We start from the raw sequence: 18,548 nt of genomic DNA, 5'->3' as shown, positions 1-18,548 counted from the left end.
TTTTAACGTTCAAATCTCATGTCAACTTGTATGGTCTGCCCGACGCCATGAAGTGCCGATGTTTCCCAACCACTTTGGAAGATGTAGCCCAGGTTTTGTTTCGACAGTTATCGTTCGAAAGCATCGGGTCTTTCTAGAGTCTGGTCGCTAGTTTCATGTTCCGATTTATAAGAAGCCAGACGCATGCGAAGAGCGCTGCCTCTTTGTTCAGCATGAAGCAGTTGTCCGAAAAATCCCTCTAGAAATATTATGAAAGGTTCACCAAGAAAATGCAAGAGATATCGGGCATCGCTCACAGCCTGGTCGCCATAGCCCTAACCACGGGGGCAGGTAGTTCATTGGTGAGATGGGAATGATGTACATGTGCAGTTTGTTGCATCTACGAGTTAGTTTTGAGTTGTATACTTCTTGTTCAATAACAAAAAGCTAATTGCACCCAAAAAAAATTATGTTTAGTGCATCATTAGTTTTAGTAGCTTTGTTCATTCTGCATTTTTGCTTGTTCTGGTGCTGTGTTTGTTGTATTTCTACTGTTGTTGTTCACTAATCGATCTCTTCCTCTCGTTAGGGGATTTCAGCTCAACTATAGGGACCAAAACGCATATTGTGCAAGAAAAAAAAAGTCCATATATTGATCAAAATAAAAATAAATAAATAAAAAGTTATGTAGACATTTTTTATTTTTTTTATACATTCCGACAACCACCAGTCATATATGTTTCAAACTACTATGTATATCACAAAGGAAACTACATGTTTCAAACAAACAGATAAACCAAATAGTTCGTTGGCAATTGGGACAAAGTAGTTTCTAGCTAAGATAAACCCTTAAATACTCGTATTGCATCTAGCATTGATGACACACAGTCCAAAAGGTGTTACTTTTTTGCTAGTGAGATGGAGGAGGCTTATGAGTTGAAGTAGATGCTGAACTGTGATTTTGACGCTGGCAACTTTTGGGAGGTTTTGAATAGAAGGGCTGGTGTGATGAACCGAGGAACCTCCATTAGGATGCGATACCTTGTGAATTACCTTTGCATTCCTCTTCTGATCATATGTTGTTCTTTTATTCTTATCACCCAACACAGTCCATGCTTCTTGAACAAAGTTTAAAGCTCCGCCAACTCCTGTAGCATCAAAGGACGCTTCCTATATTGCTTCCTGACAACATCATCGTCAGCTTATGGATTCACATCTAGAATCCTGTATATAGAACGAAAATAACATATTGTAACACTTCTATTTTGACACATTAACTAAATAATTGTCGAGATATATAGCAATTATTTATTTTTGTGACGGAACAAACATGAGAGTCGTAGAAAAAACTAGGAAAAATGAGAGTTCGACCAATATACAAGTGAGAGATAGATGTGAGCAGGGGCAGAGTTGGCATATGTGACCCCACTTAAAAATAAATTTTCAATAATTATTATATAAATTTTATAAAATGACATTATCAAAAAAAAAATTATAAAATGACTCCATAGTTGATATAAAACCCTATAGTCCATAAGTTTTAAAACTTTTATGTAGATGACCCCAGGGGTCTCAGATTCCGCCTGGGAGGTGAGGATGGGAGGTCCATCCATATTTTCGAAGATGGAATGGGTTCCGATGACAACATTAACGCCACCATGGGTGTAAATTTGAGGCTATTATCAATATTGTTGATGATTGATTTGTGGGGCTTAATCGGGAGAGTGAAAGAGATCGAGCACCACTTAAAGGATAAATATTATAAAGTAGATCTAAAACTATAATATGTATCAAAACAAACAAAAATAAAATAATATTATAATGAGAAAATATCTTATTCTGATAAATCGTTTATCCGATAGAAAAAGCAAGTAATCATCGATCATCGACCAGCCATGAATATTGAAATCCATTGCCCTCGGTATTTTTTCCGGCGGCGGGCATTCATTCATATCTTAGATATGATTGTTACCTTAATTTGTATACTTCTCCTGAGGGCGGACCTTGTGACAAGATGGGCCACTGCATACCCTGATTTCAAAAAATTATGACGTATTTATATATAAACTTATGCACGAAGAATTGGCCCAAACCATAACCGACGGCCCATATATATGACATAAAATTTCTAATTTCGTCACTTTATTGCTTGTATATGTTATTTAATAGTAACCGATTTAGAATAACCACAAATTATGAGGAGAGGCCAAAATGTATGGCTTCTTCATCACCATCGTCCATCATGAAATTACCTTCATCGAATTCATCGAAGTTCTGAATTAGACAAATTATTGGATGCACAATGTGTAACATGTCATCAATATTTACATTACATGAATTATAAGAATGTTTTTATTGAATTACAGAAAAATTATTAGATGCATAGGGCATGGGCCATTGGTTAAGATGTTTGCCTCCCGTAAGAGATCATGCATTCGACTTTTGGGAAAACGAACTTTCGGTGGGTAGAATGTATCAGGTTATAAAAAAAAATCATAAATCATTCAAATCTATCAAGATGATCCGATTATCTTCTTCTCTCTCCTTTTCTCCCTTATATATAAGCCAAAATCCATTGCAAAAGCATATCTTATTTTTGTAAAACAGAGTGATGAAAATCCACAAAGAAACTGGCCGTATTGAATAATAATAGTTGAAAAGGAAGGAGAAATACAGTTTCTCTAACACTGATCTTCACCCAAGTTTAAATCTTGGGCCGCAAGCGGGGATGGATGTATAGAGAATGACGCTCCATATGATCAGCGATCCTGGACGTCCCCTGGTCAATGGATGTAATAATTAGTCAACGATGATCAAATGTATACTAATTCGTCCAAAACTACTAGGCACCTAAAAACTAATAATACTAATGTAAAATATATGTACTCGGATGAGGCGATAATGGAAATGCGGGAATTAATGAAAGGATCCTCGTTCCTTGTTTCATTCGCTGTAGGTTTATATATAGACATGATTGAAGGCAATCAATATCGAGTTGGGCATTTGTTAGGAGCACAATCATATTAGAACAATTGACAAATAAGAGAAAATTAAATAATGTTATAATGAAATAGAATATTTTTTTTCTTCTCCTATTTATCATTGATGCGATAGATAGAAAACATTTAACCATGCTTGGTCAACAGATAGGGAGTCCATTGTCGTTGCCGCTCCATGCACATTCTCGACTAATTTATATATATTGTTATCCTAATTTACTTTTATAAACTAATATTGATCTACATGAGGGTCGTGGCCCGTTGAACTATAGTTTCGATAAAGTTTTCAAGTACATATATTTATCTAAAATTTAAATTATTATATGTATATATGAATGATTAATAAAGTTGGGCATTTTAAAGAAGTTACGCCCGAATTTCAAACCCGATAAAACCCATGTTCCCTAATCTGAACCTTGGCTAGTTTCGTTGATGGTAAAAGGCTTGAGACCCAAAATATATAAGGCTTAAACTTATGCTCTTCTAATAATTAAGGCCCATATCTATTCTCTATCGAATATTATTTCTTCCGTATGAAAATACATTATGTTTTATATTTTTGTTTTGACATATTTTCAACAAGATTCGAACCTTCAAATTCAAGGGAGGGACGCAGATGTCTTAACCATTCGACCAAGTCGTGATTATTTTTATGTTTATCTAAATATACTATTTTTATTATTGGTTTTGGACTATATAATATTTTTTCTGATTGGTTTTAGACTATATAGTTGGGATAGCTCTCCCGCATCCGTAGAGAGTCGACCCATGACCTCTCAAAATAATTTTAGAACTCGATTTATACCATGGGGTAGTACATGTACTCCACATGGAAATTAAATTGTATGCAATGTGGAAGTGAATATATATCAAGTTAGAAAATTAGATTATGGTAAGAAAAAAAAATCGATGAGAAATGAATGGGCCAATCATGACTTGATCTAATGATTATGTATTTTCTCTATCATAAAATTATGGATTCGACTATTGGGGAAACAATATTTAAGTGATAGTTTATACACAATAGGAATTTATATATTTAAAACTAAAAAAAAAGACAATGAGGAATTATATAAAATAAACAATGTTTATATACATACAGATTAATGGATAGTTTTCAAGAGATTGTATGAATCTGTCTAATTCTTCATTCAATCAATTTTGTTTACTTCAAATTAATGATTATAAAGAGGATAGATGGGCGGTTACAGTAAAAATTATCTTAGGACATATATATATAGTTATACTAGATGAATGAGGCCGTATCGACTTGCTTTCTTGCAGCTTTTGTTTGCTTTACGTGATCTTTAGCTTTGACTTGTTGGCATGGCAATTTGTGGACACACCTACATATCACATGCATCCTAGCTAGCTACAATGTAGCGACAAAGTAAAGTCTGATAAGGGAAAATAAGAATCGAGTGAGGAAATTAAATAAATAAAATCAAGAATTCCTTATCCTCTTTTCAAGAAATCTAGAATTTTACGTACGAAGTTTACTCGTGAACATTCTTTGTCAACCCTAAAATGCAAGAACCTAGTGTGTAATTAAAGAATAATATCAACCTTTTTCTTTTATTCGTTGCAGAAGGTATATACCAAATTCATTTGATGATGGTAATCCAACTAAAATTCTCATCATCATTTTCCTAAGACACAAAATTATTATCTTATATGATTTCAAAAAAATATATATTATCTAATATTTTTTCTATTTTAAAATATATGATGTTTTGTATTTTTAAATTTATCTTCAAGTGGACATGTATTGAACAAAGATTATTGACTATATATGTATATTTATTTTAATATTTTGTATTTTTAGGTTCATCCAAACGGACATGTATCTAACAAAAATTATAATATTGAAAAAATACATGTCCATATAAATGAATCTAAAATATTAACAAAGGGAGTAGATTATAGGAAGAATAAAATAGATAATAAGAAAAATAAAATTGAGTTTGCTCTAATCCTTGATTTGGTTGTTGAATCAAATTTTGATACGTGTCTATCAATTTTTTACTCTATTTATTATAAAAAAAATATAAACAAGATCAATTAATCTAATAATAATAGTATTATAATTCTTAAAATAAATTTAAAATAGTTATAATTAATTTATTATATATCCTAATTAAATCTAAAAATATTATAATATTTTTTAGTCAAATATTTCGAAAAAAATATTTTTTTAATATAAATTAATAATTATTTATACGATTAATTTATATATTTATTTTTAAAAGTATCAGCTTTTCGTCTAATATTCTCATAGACGGAGGCCATGACTTGTTATATGCAGAAGTAGGTCACATTTAAAATTCTCAGTTTTTTTTTTTTTTTTGATGTTCATTTAAAATTCACATTAGGCTGAACAACCAAGGGAAATATAAATACTTCTACTTTTATTTATTAGGTCGCAACAATTTCATCTGGTGAGACCTCTTATTAAGCCTTAACTTTATTCGGATTTATTAAAACGAGTCATCCTTATAAATGTTGAGATTTGACTTATGTACACTACATTCGGTAATTAACCACTCATTTGAATTTGAGACCCCCCACCATGCAGCAGTTTCAAATGCTAAAATAATTAGTCGTACAGTAGTAATAAAATGACGTGGGCCAACAAATTAAAGTCATAAGGTAATATTTTTTAAGGTCTTCTACGTCCACACAACCGATAGCCGTAAGAATAGTCTCTCATTCCAACTGTCAGCGTTCGAAGTGGGAGGAAACTAGTCAGAAAAAATTTTCATTCGTAGAAATTGTAGATCGAACTTTCGACCTATTGGTTAAAGAACGAGACACAAGTCATAAGTTAATATGAATGTGAAACAAAAGGCAAAAAACTAAAGTCAAGAAAATCACTTTAAAAAAAAAAAGTCAAGAATTATTCAAACAAGAGAAAAAAAAGAAAAAAAAAAAACTCAAGAAATTCTGCCACAAAAAAAAAGATTGTTAAAAAAAAAAATTCCTATTTCAACTAAAATATTATCTTTTGATACCTTCCTACATTACGTACTAAGCACTAATTCAATGAATCAAAGACTGGTGGCTGGTTTTACCAAAATCTTTCCAAAAAAAATTATAAAGAAAATTTCCCAAATTCATAGTTGGTTATTGAAAAGGGATAAAAGGAAAACCTTGGCCAATTGATAACTTGACAAAGAGAAATATCGATATTCTATTCAAACTATAGCTATAGAGTTGAGTTGAGAAGATCAAATCCTTTTCCTTTACCCTTGCCTGCCGGTTCGATTCTCGACGAAAAGCGAGAATGAAAACCATAATCCTTTTCTTTTCTCTTCTTTGCATATTGTTTGAATCAACTCTTCAATATTCCTATACAGATTTTCAAGGACGATTGTCATCACGGCGTTTGATTAATAAGCATGGCCGGAAATTATCAGGGCCTGGAGTGCAATTGCACGTAGAAGATGAACGGGCAAATACTTTATACATTTTCCGTTTTATTTTATCTGTAGTTATCAAATATTCACAACTCCATAGTAATTACTGACGGTTAAATTTTATGAATTCCGGGCAGGTAGTGTTGGAGAATGGCTTCGTTGAGGTGACTATATCGAAACCTGGCGGAAGCGTGACCGGAGTCAAATACAAGGAAATCGAAAATTTGCTCGCCGTCCATAATAACAATACAGATAGAGGGTATTGTATATGAATTTTGCCTATAATATTATCCGAATAGGCCTTAGGTATTTTCGTGAAATATTAATTTGTATGAAGGCGACATTAGTTAATCAAGGATATGTGATATAAACATAAGTTGGTCTCGTGAATCTGAATTTATTTGTCAGAAAGTAGTGACAGATTTTTTTTGGTTGTGCAGTTATTGGGACGTTGTTTGGAGTGTTCCTGGAACAGTTAAAGGACCTAAGCCTACAAAGGGAGCTTTGGACAGGTGCACATACGTCTTTTTCCCATCAATTTTCATTTATTCACGTGATTAATTTTAAAGTCTCAACACCAACTTTTATCAGTCCTACTATCTATCTACTAATTCCTCCAAACACGTAATTAATTCTATGAATTACACTGTAATCCTTGCTTGGATGGGATATGAATTACTATGCTATTTTTGTCAAGAATAAAGTACAAATACAAAATTACATATATGGTCCTATATATATTTGTGGTATGACATGTATATATATATATATATATGTTGATAAATACAGGCTTGAAGGGACGAATTTTACAGTTATTGTTGAAAATGAGGACCAAGTGGAGATTTCTTTCACTCGGAATTATGATCCTTCTCTTGAATACACACTATTACCCTTGAATATTGACAAAAGGTATGTACACACGAGACGCTCATTTCGAACTTAATTATATGCAATTCCTAATTAATTAAACATTCATTTTGAATGATAAATTAAAGGTTATTTGTGTATGTTGCAGGTTCATAATGCTTCGTGATTCATCAGGTTTCTATACGTATGCCATTTATGAGCACTTGGAGGGATTTCCAGCTTTCGAACTTGACAATACTAGGATTGCCTTGAAGCTAAACAAAGAAATGTAAACAGTCAACTCAATAATTGGTTTCATATTACAAATTAAGATAAATAATAGTAATGAATTTATTTTATTTATAAATATAAATACAGGTTTCGCTATATGGCTATAACAGACAACAGAAAAAGACGGATGCCTTTACCTGAGGACAGAAAACCTCCAAGAGGAGAACCTCTGGCCTACCCTGAGGCTGTCTTACTCGTCGACCCTGTTGAACCTGAATTCCAAGGAGAGGTATATTCTAAAATCGTAATGTTACTCATTCGAATTTGAGAATTAATGTAAAATAATTTTACATATCTAAAATGTACTCCCTCCTTGTCAGAATAGAAGTCGTGACACGAGTTCTATTCTGATTCAAATACTGGATGAAGTATTAATCATCAAATTGAAATAGTCTAACACAAAACAAGATTATCCTACAACTCATTTAAATTTGAGACATATTGAAGTATAGGTTTTTTTTTTTAGGTTGAAGTATAGGTTTTCTGGTGTCAAAATTTGTAGGAATCACATGTATAGTCTGATATTAATGATTAACATTTTAGTGGGTTAGGTGATTTCTGTTGAAATTTGTTGCTGATTGGTGTTGGAGTTGATCTTTCCTTCAGGTAGTAATTGACAACATATATATATATATTATATTGTATGTAGGTGGATGACAAGTACGAATATTCAATAGAAAGCAAAGACAATTTGGTCCATGGTTGGATCAGTTCAAACCCACCCATGGGATTCTGGCAGATCAATCCTAGCTCCGAGTTCAGATCCGCTGGACCCCTCAAACAAAACCTTGCCTCTCATTTGGGTCCCACCTTTCTTGCGGTACGACACTCCAATCTTCTTTATTCGAAACATAGTTCGAAATGTTTTAAAATATAATCGTTTTTAAAAGCATTTCGAAATATGTATCGTGGGAGAACAGTTCAACGTTTAATATCATTTATTCTATTGAACTAATGCCAGTATCTTCTTATTCTCTCAACTAATTAGCATTTTTGTGAATAAAAAAAAATTGTGACTATCATTAGATATTCCACAGCACTCATTATACAGGATTGGATCTGATAATCAAAATTGAAAAAGATGAAAACTGGAAGAAGGTTTATGGACCTGTGTTTTACTATCTCAATTCTCTCAATGAATTAGCTGATCCCACCGTTGCCCTTTGGGAAGATGCTAAGAAACAGGTATTCTCAGTACATTTTCTAACTTTTATATTAGAATATTAATTAAAATGTGAGAAATATTAGCTCTAAACAAATCAATCAAATGAGAAAACTTGAACAGTTAACTCCATTTTTTCATGATTTTATGTATACATAGAGAACAATTGAAAGTAAAAAGTGGCCCTACGATTTTCCAGCTTCGAAAGACTTCACAAAATCCAATCAACGTGGAAGTATCAGCGGTAGACTACTAGTTCGAGAGAGGTACTAAATTTATTATCTGATTTTATCTCGCTTCATACTTTATTATAAATTAATTTAAATTGGTTCTTTAGAAAAAATGTAATTTGAATTTGCATGACGCAATTTACTTGAGCATTCGTAAAAAATTTAGGGAATTAAATAAGCAGGCATCCCCTGCTTCTGATGCTTATATCGGATTGGCAGCCCCAGGAAATGCCGGTTCTTGGCAATTTGAAGGCAAGGTAATTTTATTTCTCACGTATAAATTAATGCGATCATATGCGTATTAGTCCTTTTATTTGTATCAATTATATGAATTGGTCCTTTATCTTTCAATTGTACATGACTCGATCTTTTTACTAATTTATGCGTTTGAAATTCATTGATACAAAATCAATGAGAGAAGAGAAGTTATAATGCTCTAACAAAAAGCTTGAATTTCTTGTAGTCCTTACTATTGCTTGGATTTTATAGTAAGCAATTAGGTTTACAATTCTTTTGACAGGGCTATCAATTCTGGACCAAAGTAAATGAAGACGGTTCGTTCTCGATCGAAAACGTTAGAACCGGAGACTACAATCTGTATGCCTTTGTCCATGGTTACGTCGGTGACTACAAATACGAAACTGCCATTTCAGTAACTCCAGGTCCTTACTTTCTCCCGAATTGCATTTCCTAACCAACCAACTTTCATTTCTTGTATTCTAATTTTCAATTCAACTGCAGCATAAAATAAAATTATAAAATCTGTATCAGGTAGCAGTAAAAATTTAGGTGATCTCTTATACGAACTGCCGAGAAATGGTCCTACATTGTGGGAAATCGGAGTCCCTGATCGCACTGCTTCTGAGTTCTACATTCCTGATCCTAATCCGAAATACGTCAACAAATTATACAAGGGCAAAAGCAACAGGTTGTTTTATTTTATTCGTACATGATTACTTATTAGGAAACGTTTGCAATATCGAACATCACAATTCAAAATATTGAATAAAAATATTGATAAATTTGTAGTTATTTACAGGTATAGACAGTATGGACTTTGGGAAAGGTATGCAGAGTTGTACCCAGACAAAGATTTGGTATTCACAGTCGGCAAAAGTAATTATTCCGAGGATTGGTATTATGCACAAAATACCAGGTATATATAAGTCTCATCATTTACTAATTTATGTTCTTTTTACAATAAATAGGCTAAATGATATGTTGACTTATATGATGCTAATAATTAAGCAAGCAAGGTTTATGTCGCTAATTGACACAGTTCGATTCGGCTACAAATTAGTTTATGGCTTTTTATTCAGGAAGAAAGATAACAATACATATGAAGGGACTACATGGCAAATAAAGTTCACAACTTCCACAATAGATAAAAATGGAACATACACCCTGATGTTATCATTAGCCACAGCTCATGATTCGATACTTGAGGTATAGATATCTCCATATATTTAAGGTTTGGTCAGTTTACAATTTGACACCTGAACTCTTAAAGTTTGCAATTTTCAACCTGAATCCCAACTTATTATTCAAGAAGGCGTTGAATATTCTACTAACACCTTTATAACTTTTTTTTCTTATTGAATTGTCCAATAGGTTTATCTTAATGATCCTAAAGCAATTCCGTTGTATTCTACCGGAATAATTGGGCATGATAATACAATCGCAAGACATGGAATTCATGGCGTCTACCGGTTGTATACAGTGAATATACCAGGCTCGCAGCTTGTAGAAGGGGAAAACACTATTTTCCTGTCACAAACAAGAAACACAAGCCCTTTCCAAGGGATTATGTATGATTACATTAGACTTGAATCCCCTCCTAACTATAAAAATTGAATTATTTTTTTATAGATTAATTCATTTGAGGGGATGGATATTCACATATTAAATTAATAATAATGATTTATATACTCTTTTACAAGTATATATACAACATGAATGAGAAAGAAGAAGAATGTCTTATTTTTGCACTTTATAATCTACCTTGTTGGTTCAATTGTCAATAGAGAATATCAAACCTTGATGAAATAGAAGAGTCAGAAAAAATTGACATGGCAACAAACTTAGACATAAGTTAAGGCAGTAAAAATGTCAATCGCACAAAATGTATGACTCTGTCATACCAGAAAATGTGTTTCTTTTACCCCACACAATGCAATTTGCTGATGATGCATACTCTGCATTGGCATAATTCTGTTTCATATACTGGTCCTGATAGTTGTTCACCTACTTTAGCTTTCCTTTCTCAGAATCAATTTCTGTTTTATAACTTACTCTAAGTTGAACTAGCTACGATCATGGCTTCAGGAATTTGCTCCTAGGCTATCCCCATAATGAAACTTGCACGGCTCAACATTCCAAAATAACTTTTAGGTTCATTCATCTAGACAAGTATTTGTCATATACTTGACAAGTGTAAACTTAATTATAACATTGCTATAAGTGAAGTTGAAAGGTATGTTTTACCTTGAGGTCAAAGAAAGTATGCCCATATAGCAAAGTTAACTTATACTTCTAAGTATTTAACATGTTGTCTAAAATTGTGGGGTGCGCTACTTTTGTAGTGTTTACATGGAAAAGATGAACATAGATGAGTCATTCCCGGATCAAGCCTTAAACCGGGATTGCCATTCCCGGATCAAGCCTTAAACCGGGAATGCCATTACCGATTTGAGGCTTGAACCGGTAATGGCATTCCCGGTTTAAGGCTTGATCCGGGAATGACAATCCCGATTTCACTTAATTACTGTCATTAAGGTTTCGTCCCGGAAATGGGATTTTCGGGAAGACTACCAATGTTCACCTCCGAACCAATTCTAATTAAAATGTTTAGGTTTTTTTTTAAATACATTTATAATTTCTTGTAAAATTGTGTCCTTCAGAATCCACTAAAGACTGAGAGTACATAGTGAAAGTGTCTTAGGACTCGAATTCTAGCCATGTCTTCTTCTCCGGTTAAACTTGACATTCAAGACCAATATGTAATTTTCCCTTGAATTCATGTCCAGATATTTTTTTATCATGATTCATGTCACTTTTATGAAAATTCAAACCAATGATTAACACTCCTCTTGTATATTTTCCATGTAAGTTATTAAACATTGCTGGTGCAGGTGGTACTGAACAACAGCATACTCCAAGTCACTATTTCAAAGCCAGATGGGTTCGTTGCCGGAATTCAATATAACGGAATCGACAATATTCTAGAAGTTGTCGAAAAAGAAGACGAAAGAGGGTATTATAGTGTTACATGATACTTGACATTGGAGTTTCTAGGATGTTTCTTTCACCGCTAAGAAAATGCTGTATATGTTTAAACTGACAATTTCTTTTCCTGGTGATGTGCACAGTTACTGGGATCTTGTTTGGAGTAAAACTAGAAGCACCGGAACAACTGGAACTTTTGATATCCATATTACTCTTTATCATCCTGTTAATTAGAATTCTCTCACATGACCACAATTTCAATGTTTTCCCGAAATATATCAAATCTGGTACGAAGCAGGTTCAAAGGAACAACGATTAAGGTTATAGTCGAAAATGAGGAGCAAGTAGAGATCTCGTTCATCAGAACGTGAGATTCATCCCTCGAGGGCAGCTTTGCTTCCCTAAATTTGGACAAAAGGTAATGAAACTCTAGATTAATGTCTATTAAAAGTTATCTATGATTGAACTTTGTGATGATTTTTTTTTCAGGTTCATAATGCTTAAAGATTCTTCAGGATTCTATTCCTACGCCATCTTTGAGCACTTAAAGGAATGGCCTCCATTCAACCTTCCACAAGTCAGAATAGTCTTTTTAGGCTTAGAAAAGACATGTAACACATGCTTCCTTGCACTTATAATAACCAAAATAAATATATGTCTAATTTGAGAGATGGGAATTTTTTCCTTCTTTCAGGTTCAATTACATGGTTGTATCAGACAACCGGCAGCGATTCATGCCGCTACCTGAAGACCGATCACCAGATAGAGGCCTTCCTCTAATATATCCAGAGGCAGTCCTACTTGTCGATCCGATAGAGCCTGAATTCAAAGGAGAGGTATATATAGAGAATATCTTGTTCAAAATATTTCACTGAAAAGTACAATGGAGCATATATATATAACTTTTAACATGATTTCGTACGCAGGTGGATGATAAATACCAATATTCATCTGAAAATAAAGATCTTAAAGTTCATGGCTGGATTTCCAACACTGATCAACCTGTGGGATTCTGGCAGATCACACCGAGCAGCGAATTCCAATCTGGTGGACCCCTCGAACAGAACCTTACCTCCCATGTGGGCCCTTTTACTCTAGCTGTAACTGAGCACATGGACTTGCTAACTTGTTTCTCTTTTTTTTCCTATTCTAGAATGGAAATTTAACTCCTAATTGACAATCAAATAAAAGAGATACATTATTGTTTATTCATTTTATTTGGAATTATTATTTTAATTATCAAAATTTTCTACAATTAGATGTTTCTTAGTGCTCATTATGCCGGGGAGGATCTGGTGCTGAAACTTGGATCTGATGAGCCATGGAAGAAAGTATTTGGACCAGTTTTCATGTATCTTAATTCTGTATCGGATAAGAGTCAGACAGAGATGTTATGGGAGGATGCTAAAATGCAGGTATAAATTCATAGGATAACTTTACAAGGCTTTATATATCCTGACCATATATATAATTTCCTAGGATAATATATAATTTCACTTTCCGTGGTCAACAGAAGTGGAATCCTGGCCCAATAATTTTCCAGCTTCTGAAGATTTCCCCAAGTCAGATCAAAGGGGCAACGTTTCTGGCACGTTGAAAGTCAAGGATAGGTAAGCAATCAAAAATCACACGGGGTTACTGCAAAATTAATTCGAAACACAAAAATATTAAAGTCTAGGATTAATGTTAATTGTTTTTTCATGTGAAGTTTTGTAAGCTCTGAGACTATTGCTGCAATAGATGCTTATGTGGGCCTGGCTCCACCAGGGGAAGCTGGATCATGGCAGAGGGAAAACAAGGTTGTCTTAAACAGAGTTATCAATTCCTATCAGGGTTAATTTATTCTAACTATTTACGTATGGTTAATTAATTCCTATCAGGGTTACCAATTCTGGACCAGAGCTGATGCAAATGGCTTTTTCTCGATTACTATTATCCGACCTGGATCTTGTAATTTATATGCATTCGTGCCAGGATTTAAAGGAAATTACAGAAATGACGACATCATTATGATATCTGCAGGTCATATTCCAACTTTGCATTGAATTCCTTTAATTATTTGTTTCTTTTTCTTAACATTGATGAAGAGCTATTATTGTAAAGTTGAGCAGGATGTGACATTAATTTGGGTGAATTTACATTCAAGCCACCAAGAGATGGCCCGACATTGTGGAAATAGGAATTCCTGATCGTACGGCTTCAGAATTCCACATTCCTGATCCTGATCCTAAGTATATCAATAAACTCTTCTTAAATCATCCGGACAAGGACAAGTATAGACATTATGGGTTATGGGACAGATATGCAGAATTGTATCCTGACGGAGATTTAGTGTACACGGTAGGCGTTAGCGATTATAGCCAAGACTGGTTCTTTGCGCATGTTAACAGGTAAAGTCACTTCATTTTTATTTTTATTTTTCCCATTTGCTGCTAATTATTTGTGAAGGTTATTTTACAATCTTTAATATCTTTCGATTATTAAAGTTGGCGATAACATTTATGAAGCAACCACGTGGCAAATCAACTTCAAACTTGAAGATCCTGATCAAAATGGAACTTATAAATTGAGAATAGCTCTAGCAACTGCAAATGTAGCTGAACTCCAAGTAATCACATTCACAGAAAAAATATGATCAACGATCTCAATTTAAATTTCCATTACTTGTGGAGATTGATCAATTAACTGTTACGCGCCGAATTATTAATCCATTAGACGCACGAGTAGAATTAAATGATATTGTGATATTGCGTGAATTATTATAACATTATATTAAAAGTTAAATAAATATAAAGACTGAATTGTAATTTATTAAAACTTGGGGGAATAACTGATTAAATAAATGGATTGTAGGGATATTTTTTTTATTTAGTAGAACTTATGTTCTACAACATTCCACCGAATGGTGGAAGTTGCTTTCTTTTAAAAGAAAGCTAGATAATTATTATATATAGTATATATGTTTCACGATCAGGAAGCAATAAAATAAAATAAAAAATTAATTACAGAGAGTGAGAGACGAAAAAATACAGAAAAGAAAACGGAAGGAAAGAGAAAGCCAAAAATTACATAGGAATTGAAACACCACCATCGCAGCCAGGAAATCCCAGCTCCAGCAAGCTCGAATCGACAGAACCAAGGCTGGGACGAGAAGAACCAAGCCAACCCAACGCCTACCTCCGTCCGACACCATCACCGCAGCCACCCAAAACTTGGTAAGAGTTTTACCGGTCAATTTACCCATGCAAATCAAGAATTAAACACATAAATAGACTCAAAATTAAATATGGTATAACATATATTGAGATTGGATAAGAATATTAAGATTAAATCGAAAACTTTACCTTTTGATTTACTCCGATTCACTTTGAATCTGGAGATTTTGCAACCACCATCGTGTTCCTTGAGTAGAAACCTATAGGGTAGAATCATAAAATCCGACGAACGGGCCGAGCACCGCCGCACCGAAGCTTCAAGAAGAATTTCCCAGCTATTTATCTGTCCAATCAAACCACAATAGAAGAGGAAAATACTTAGAATTTACCCTAGAACAACATACTAAAAGTTGAAGCCGAAAAGATGAGTTTTAATTGTTGAAAACCGAAATTTAGCTATGAAATTAAGAGAAAACGGCTAAAAATTACAAGAAACTAACCTCGAATTTGGATTCATCACGTCGTAAGCTTTCGGAAAGTACGGGAATTATCGAAATCCGGTGACCGACCACTGCGGAGCCGCTGCTGGAAAGTCGACGATTCTGGTGAGTCTAGAGAGCTCAGAGAGAGATAGAAACACGAGGAGGGAGAGTGATCAGTCACAAATGACTGAACCGATTCGGTTCATGATATATATAATACAGTTTAAAGTTAAGTGACTATTTTGCCCCTCAGACTTCAAAATATTTACAGAAAAGCCAGCCACTCAGTGTGGGCCGAAGAGCTCGGCCCACTGCCTTCGCTTTGGGCCGAGAAGCCCAACATGCCTCAGTCATTATTCACCCGAAGTTGATTTTCCCAACCCTAAATTCAATATTTAGTTCACCCAAACCACCTCCGAACCAGTCAAACCTTCGTCCGAACCTAATTAATTTTAATTGAGCCTAAATTATATTAAAATGAATCATGATATCTAAAATTTGATTAAATTAAAATCAAGCTACTTCAAATTGGTTAAGTTTCCTTAAGAGAAACTAGTTTAAGTATGGTTTAACAAGACTTAATATATAAAATGTAAAGTAAAGAATTAAGTTAAATAAAATATTTAAAAGTATAATTTCTTTCCATTATACGAAATATTAAACACGATAATCGTTGTTTCAAATCAGGTAGATAGTGTTGCTACGATATTCGGACGAACGTGAATCGGAAACTACTTGAGGTAAGTACCCGATACACGATATACTAATATAACGGTTTTCTAATAAACCATATATCTTTGGTTGCTATATATATATTTATATATATATGCTTGAAATATTTTGAGAAACCTGGTTATAGAGAATTAAGTATTGCGTATTGATTTAATTGTCGAAATAATATTTCGTGCTGATTTGATAAAATGTGATTGTTGAATTAAATTTTGGAGTTTTGTTGATTAATTGATTTTGAAGCCATTTGACCCATGATTTTCATATTAATTAAAAAACCAATTTTAATTGGATTGAGAAATGACCGAGAATTAATTCCTAGAGATAAATTCGAGTTTCTTGGTGTAAATGATTTTCATATAAATTTCTAAAAATCAATTCTGATTCTAGTTTTGAGATTGAATTCGTGATGTTTCATCGAGGGAAAGTATAATTACTTCCCATTGGCACACGTGTAGGTTATGGCCATAGACTGATTATATGGGACTATCTATTTTTGGGTCCCGTCACTGTTTATCATTGAGGGTAGAGTGACCGATTTGTAACGAACGGGCCCGCGGTGAGGCAGAGGTAATGCTTTGTGCTAACCAAACCAAAAGACGTGGTAAGGCGTATCGTTACCGTACCTAGACAGGATCTAGGTACCACGTGCCAACCGACCGACTTGGGTAAATGTCGGAACTTCACTGGATTAATAAACCATGTTTTTAAGCGGATTTAGATTTTAAATCGATAAATCCTATTTTTTAAGCGGATTTGGATTTGTGAAGTATAAACTATGATGAGATTTGATAAAAATATATAAATATATTCACTCCGTATACGAGATAAATAAAGTTTTCAAAATCTTTGAATTGGTTTTGAAATTTCTGTGGATGTACTGGATATCGGTCTACTTTTATATTATTATATTTGTATTTGGTACTTACTGAGTGACCCTCACTCATCCTAAAATATATATTTCTTTTCAGATTTTACGGGACTAGATTCGATACTCTAGTCTCGTCTACTCGATGACTTACCCCGGGAGCTTACGATCTTCCTTTTTGGTATATCTCCCATGTACATTAGCTGTTTGGGCTAATAAATTATAAATGTAAATTCTAATCTAGTTAAATTTCGCGTTGGTAGAACTTGATTGTATGACTTAGGATTTCTAGCTTGTGGGATTGTTGTGGGCGTAGATGTCATAATGCCGATTTTTGTTTTAAATCGGAGGTCGTTATGTAATTATTTAATGAAACCATGTGGTTGATTATAATTGGACATAGTTTGATATCTTGAGCCTTGTCGTGATCTTGGGGTTGAGTGGATTACGACGCCGGTCATGACATGGGTTTTGGGGTCGTGACATTAACTAACAGTTAATTCTCATTTCGTTAGGTTCGCATAAACAATCCATCTTGGAGATGATCCCCTGTTCACGACCGGACAAATTGGATTTGATAATACAACTGCCCGGCATGGAATTCACGGACTCTATAGATTGTACAACATAGATGCTCCTGGATCAATGTTAGTTGATGGGGAGAATACAATATTCTTAACACAAGCAATAAGCACTGGCCCTCTCCAAGGCATCATGTATGATTATATTAGACTGGAAGGGCCCTCTACATAAAATAAACTAGAATTTCATTTAACAGAAGATAGAATCTGAACGTAAACCTATCTATATCTGGTTCAGATACATATATGTACTGCTCCATGTTAATAAAGTTGGGATAGCTAGATAGAAGGATGCTTTGGACATTGGAACTTTATTCAACTTTACACCTAAATTTCTAAGTATTGAATATAACAAAATTAAAAAGGGCTGAAAATGCCTCGGTTACCTAGTTATTTTACCTACATTTTACAAATATTTCCAATGTAATGTGATGTTAAAATAAATCCGTAATGATGCCATGTGAAATTTACCGCACGATTTCAAAGTTCAAGTTTAGAAGCTGTATTGTAGCTTATCAAGCAATTAATTGCACCAAATTTCGTCATGTGTTAAACTTTCCTTGTAATAGGCGTTCATTCCGAAAG

At 33.7% G+C, this 18,548-nt stretch overlaps 1 protein-coding gene and 1 pseudogene across 4 annotated transcripts; both read left to right on the top strand.

Annotated features, from left to right (window-relative positions):
* Positions 1 to 560: 560 nt before the first annotated feature.
* LOC139881907 (uncharacterized) lies at positions 561 to 10,777 on the top strand. 4 transcript variants are annotated; one of them, XM_071866300.1, is made up of 15 exons: positions 561 to 599; positions 6,532 to 6,653; positions 6,835 to 6,906; positions 7,184 to 7,303; positions 7,410 to 7,529; positions 7,619 to 7,760; positions 8,181 to 8,351; positions 8,558 to 8,716; positions 8,853 to 8,959; positions 9,090 to 9,180; positions 9,444 to 9,585; positions 9,695 to 9,851; positions 9,963 to 10,079; positions 10,243 to 10,369; positions 10,535 to 10,777. In XM_071866300.1, the coding sequence occupies exons 5-15, from the start codon at positions 7,417 to 7,419 to the stop codon at positions 10,775 to 10,777; spliced, it is 1,569 nt and encodes a 522-aa protein (XP_071722401.1). In that variant the 5' UTR covers positions 561 to 599; positions 6,532 to 6,653; positions 6,835 to 6,906; positions 7,184 to 7,303; positions 7,410 to 7,416. The 4 variants fall into 4 exon arrangements, with proteins under 4 accessions (XP_071722401.1, XP_071722402.1, XP_071722403.1 ...); XM_071866301.1 differs by lacking the exon at positions 561 to 599 and adding an exon at positions 6,394 to 6,429; XM_071866302.1 differs by lacking the exon at positions 561 to 599 and having other exon boundaries at positions 6,511 to 6,653.
* Positions 10,778 to 11,880: 1,103 nt separating this feature from the next.
* Positions 11,881 to 18,135, top strand: LOC139881920 (uncharacterized; annotated as a pseudogene).
* The last annotated feature ends 413 nt before the right edge of the window (positions 18,136 to 18,548 follow it).

The sequence above is a fragment of the Rutidosis leptorrhynchoides genome, unplaced genomic scaffold (genome assembly GCF_046630445.1).
Source record: "Rutidosis leptorrhynchoides isolate AG116_Rl617_1_P2 unplaced genomic scaffold, CSIRO_AGI_Rlap_v1 contig21, whole genome shotgun sequence".
NCBI classification, from domain to species: Eukaryota; Viridiplantae; Streptophyta; class Magnoliopsida; order Asterales; family Asteraceae; genus Rutidosis; species Rutidosis leptorrhynchoides.
Note: the sequence above shows the minus strand (reverse complement) of the source record. Positions and strands in the feature narration are given on the sequence as shown.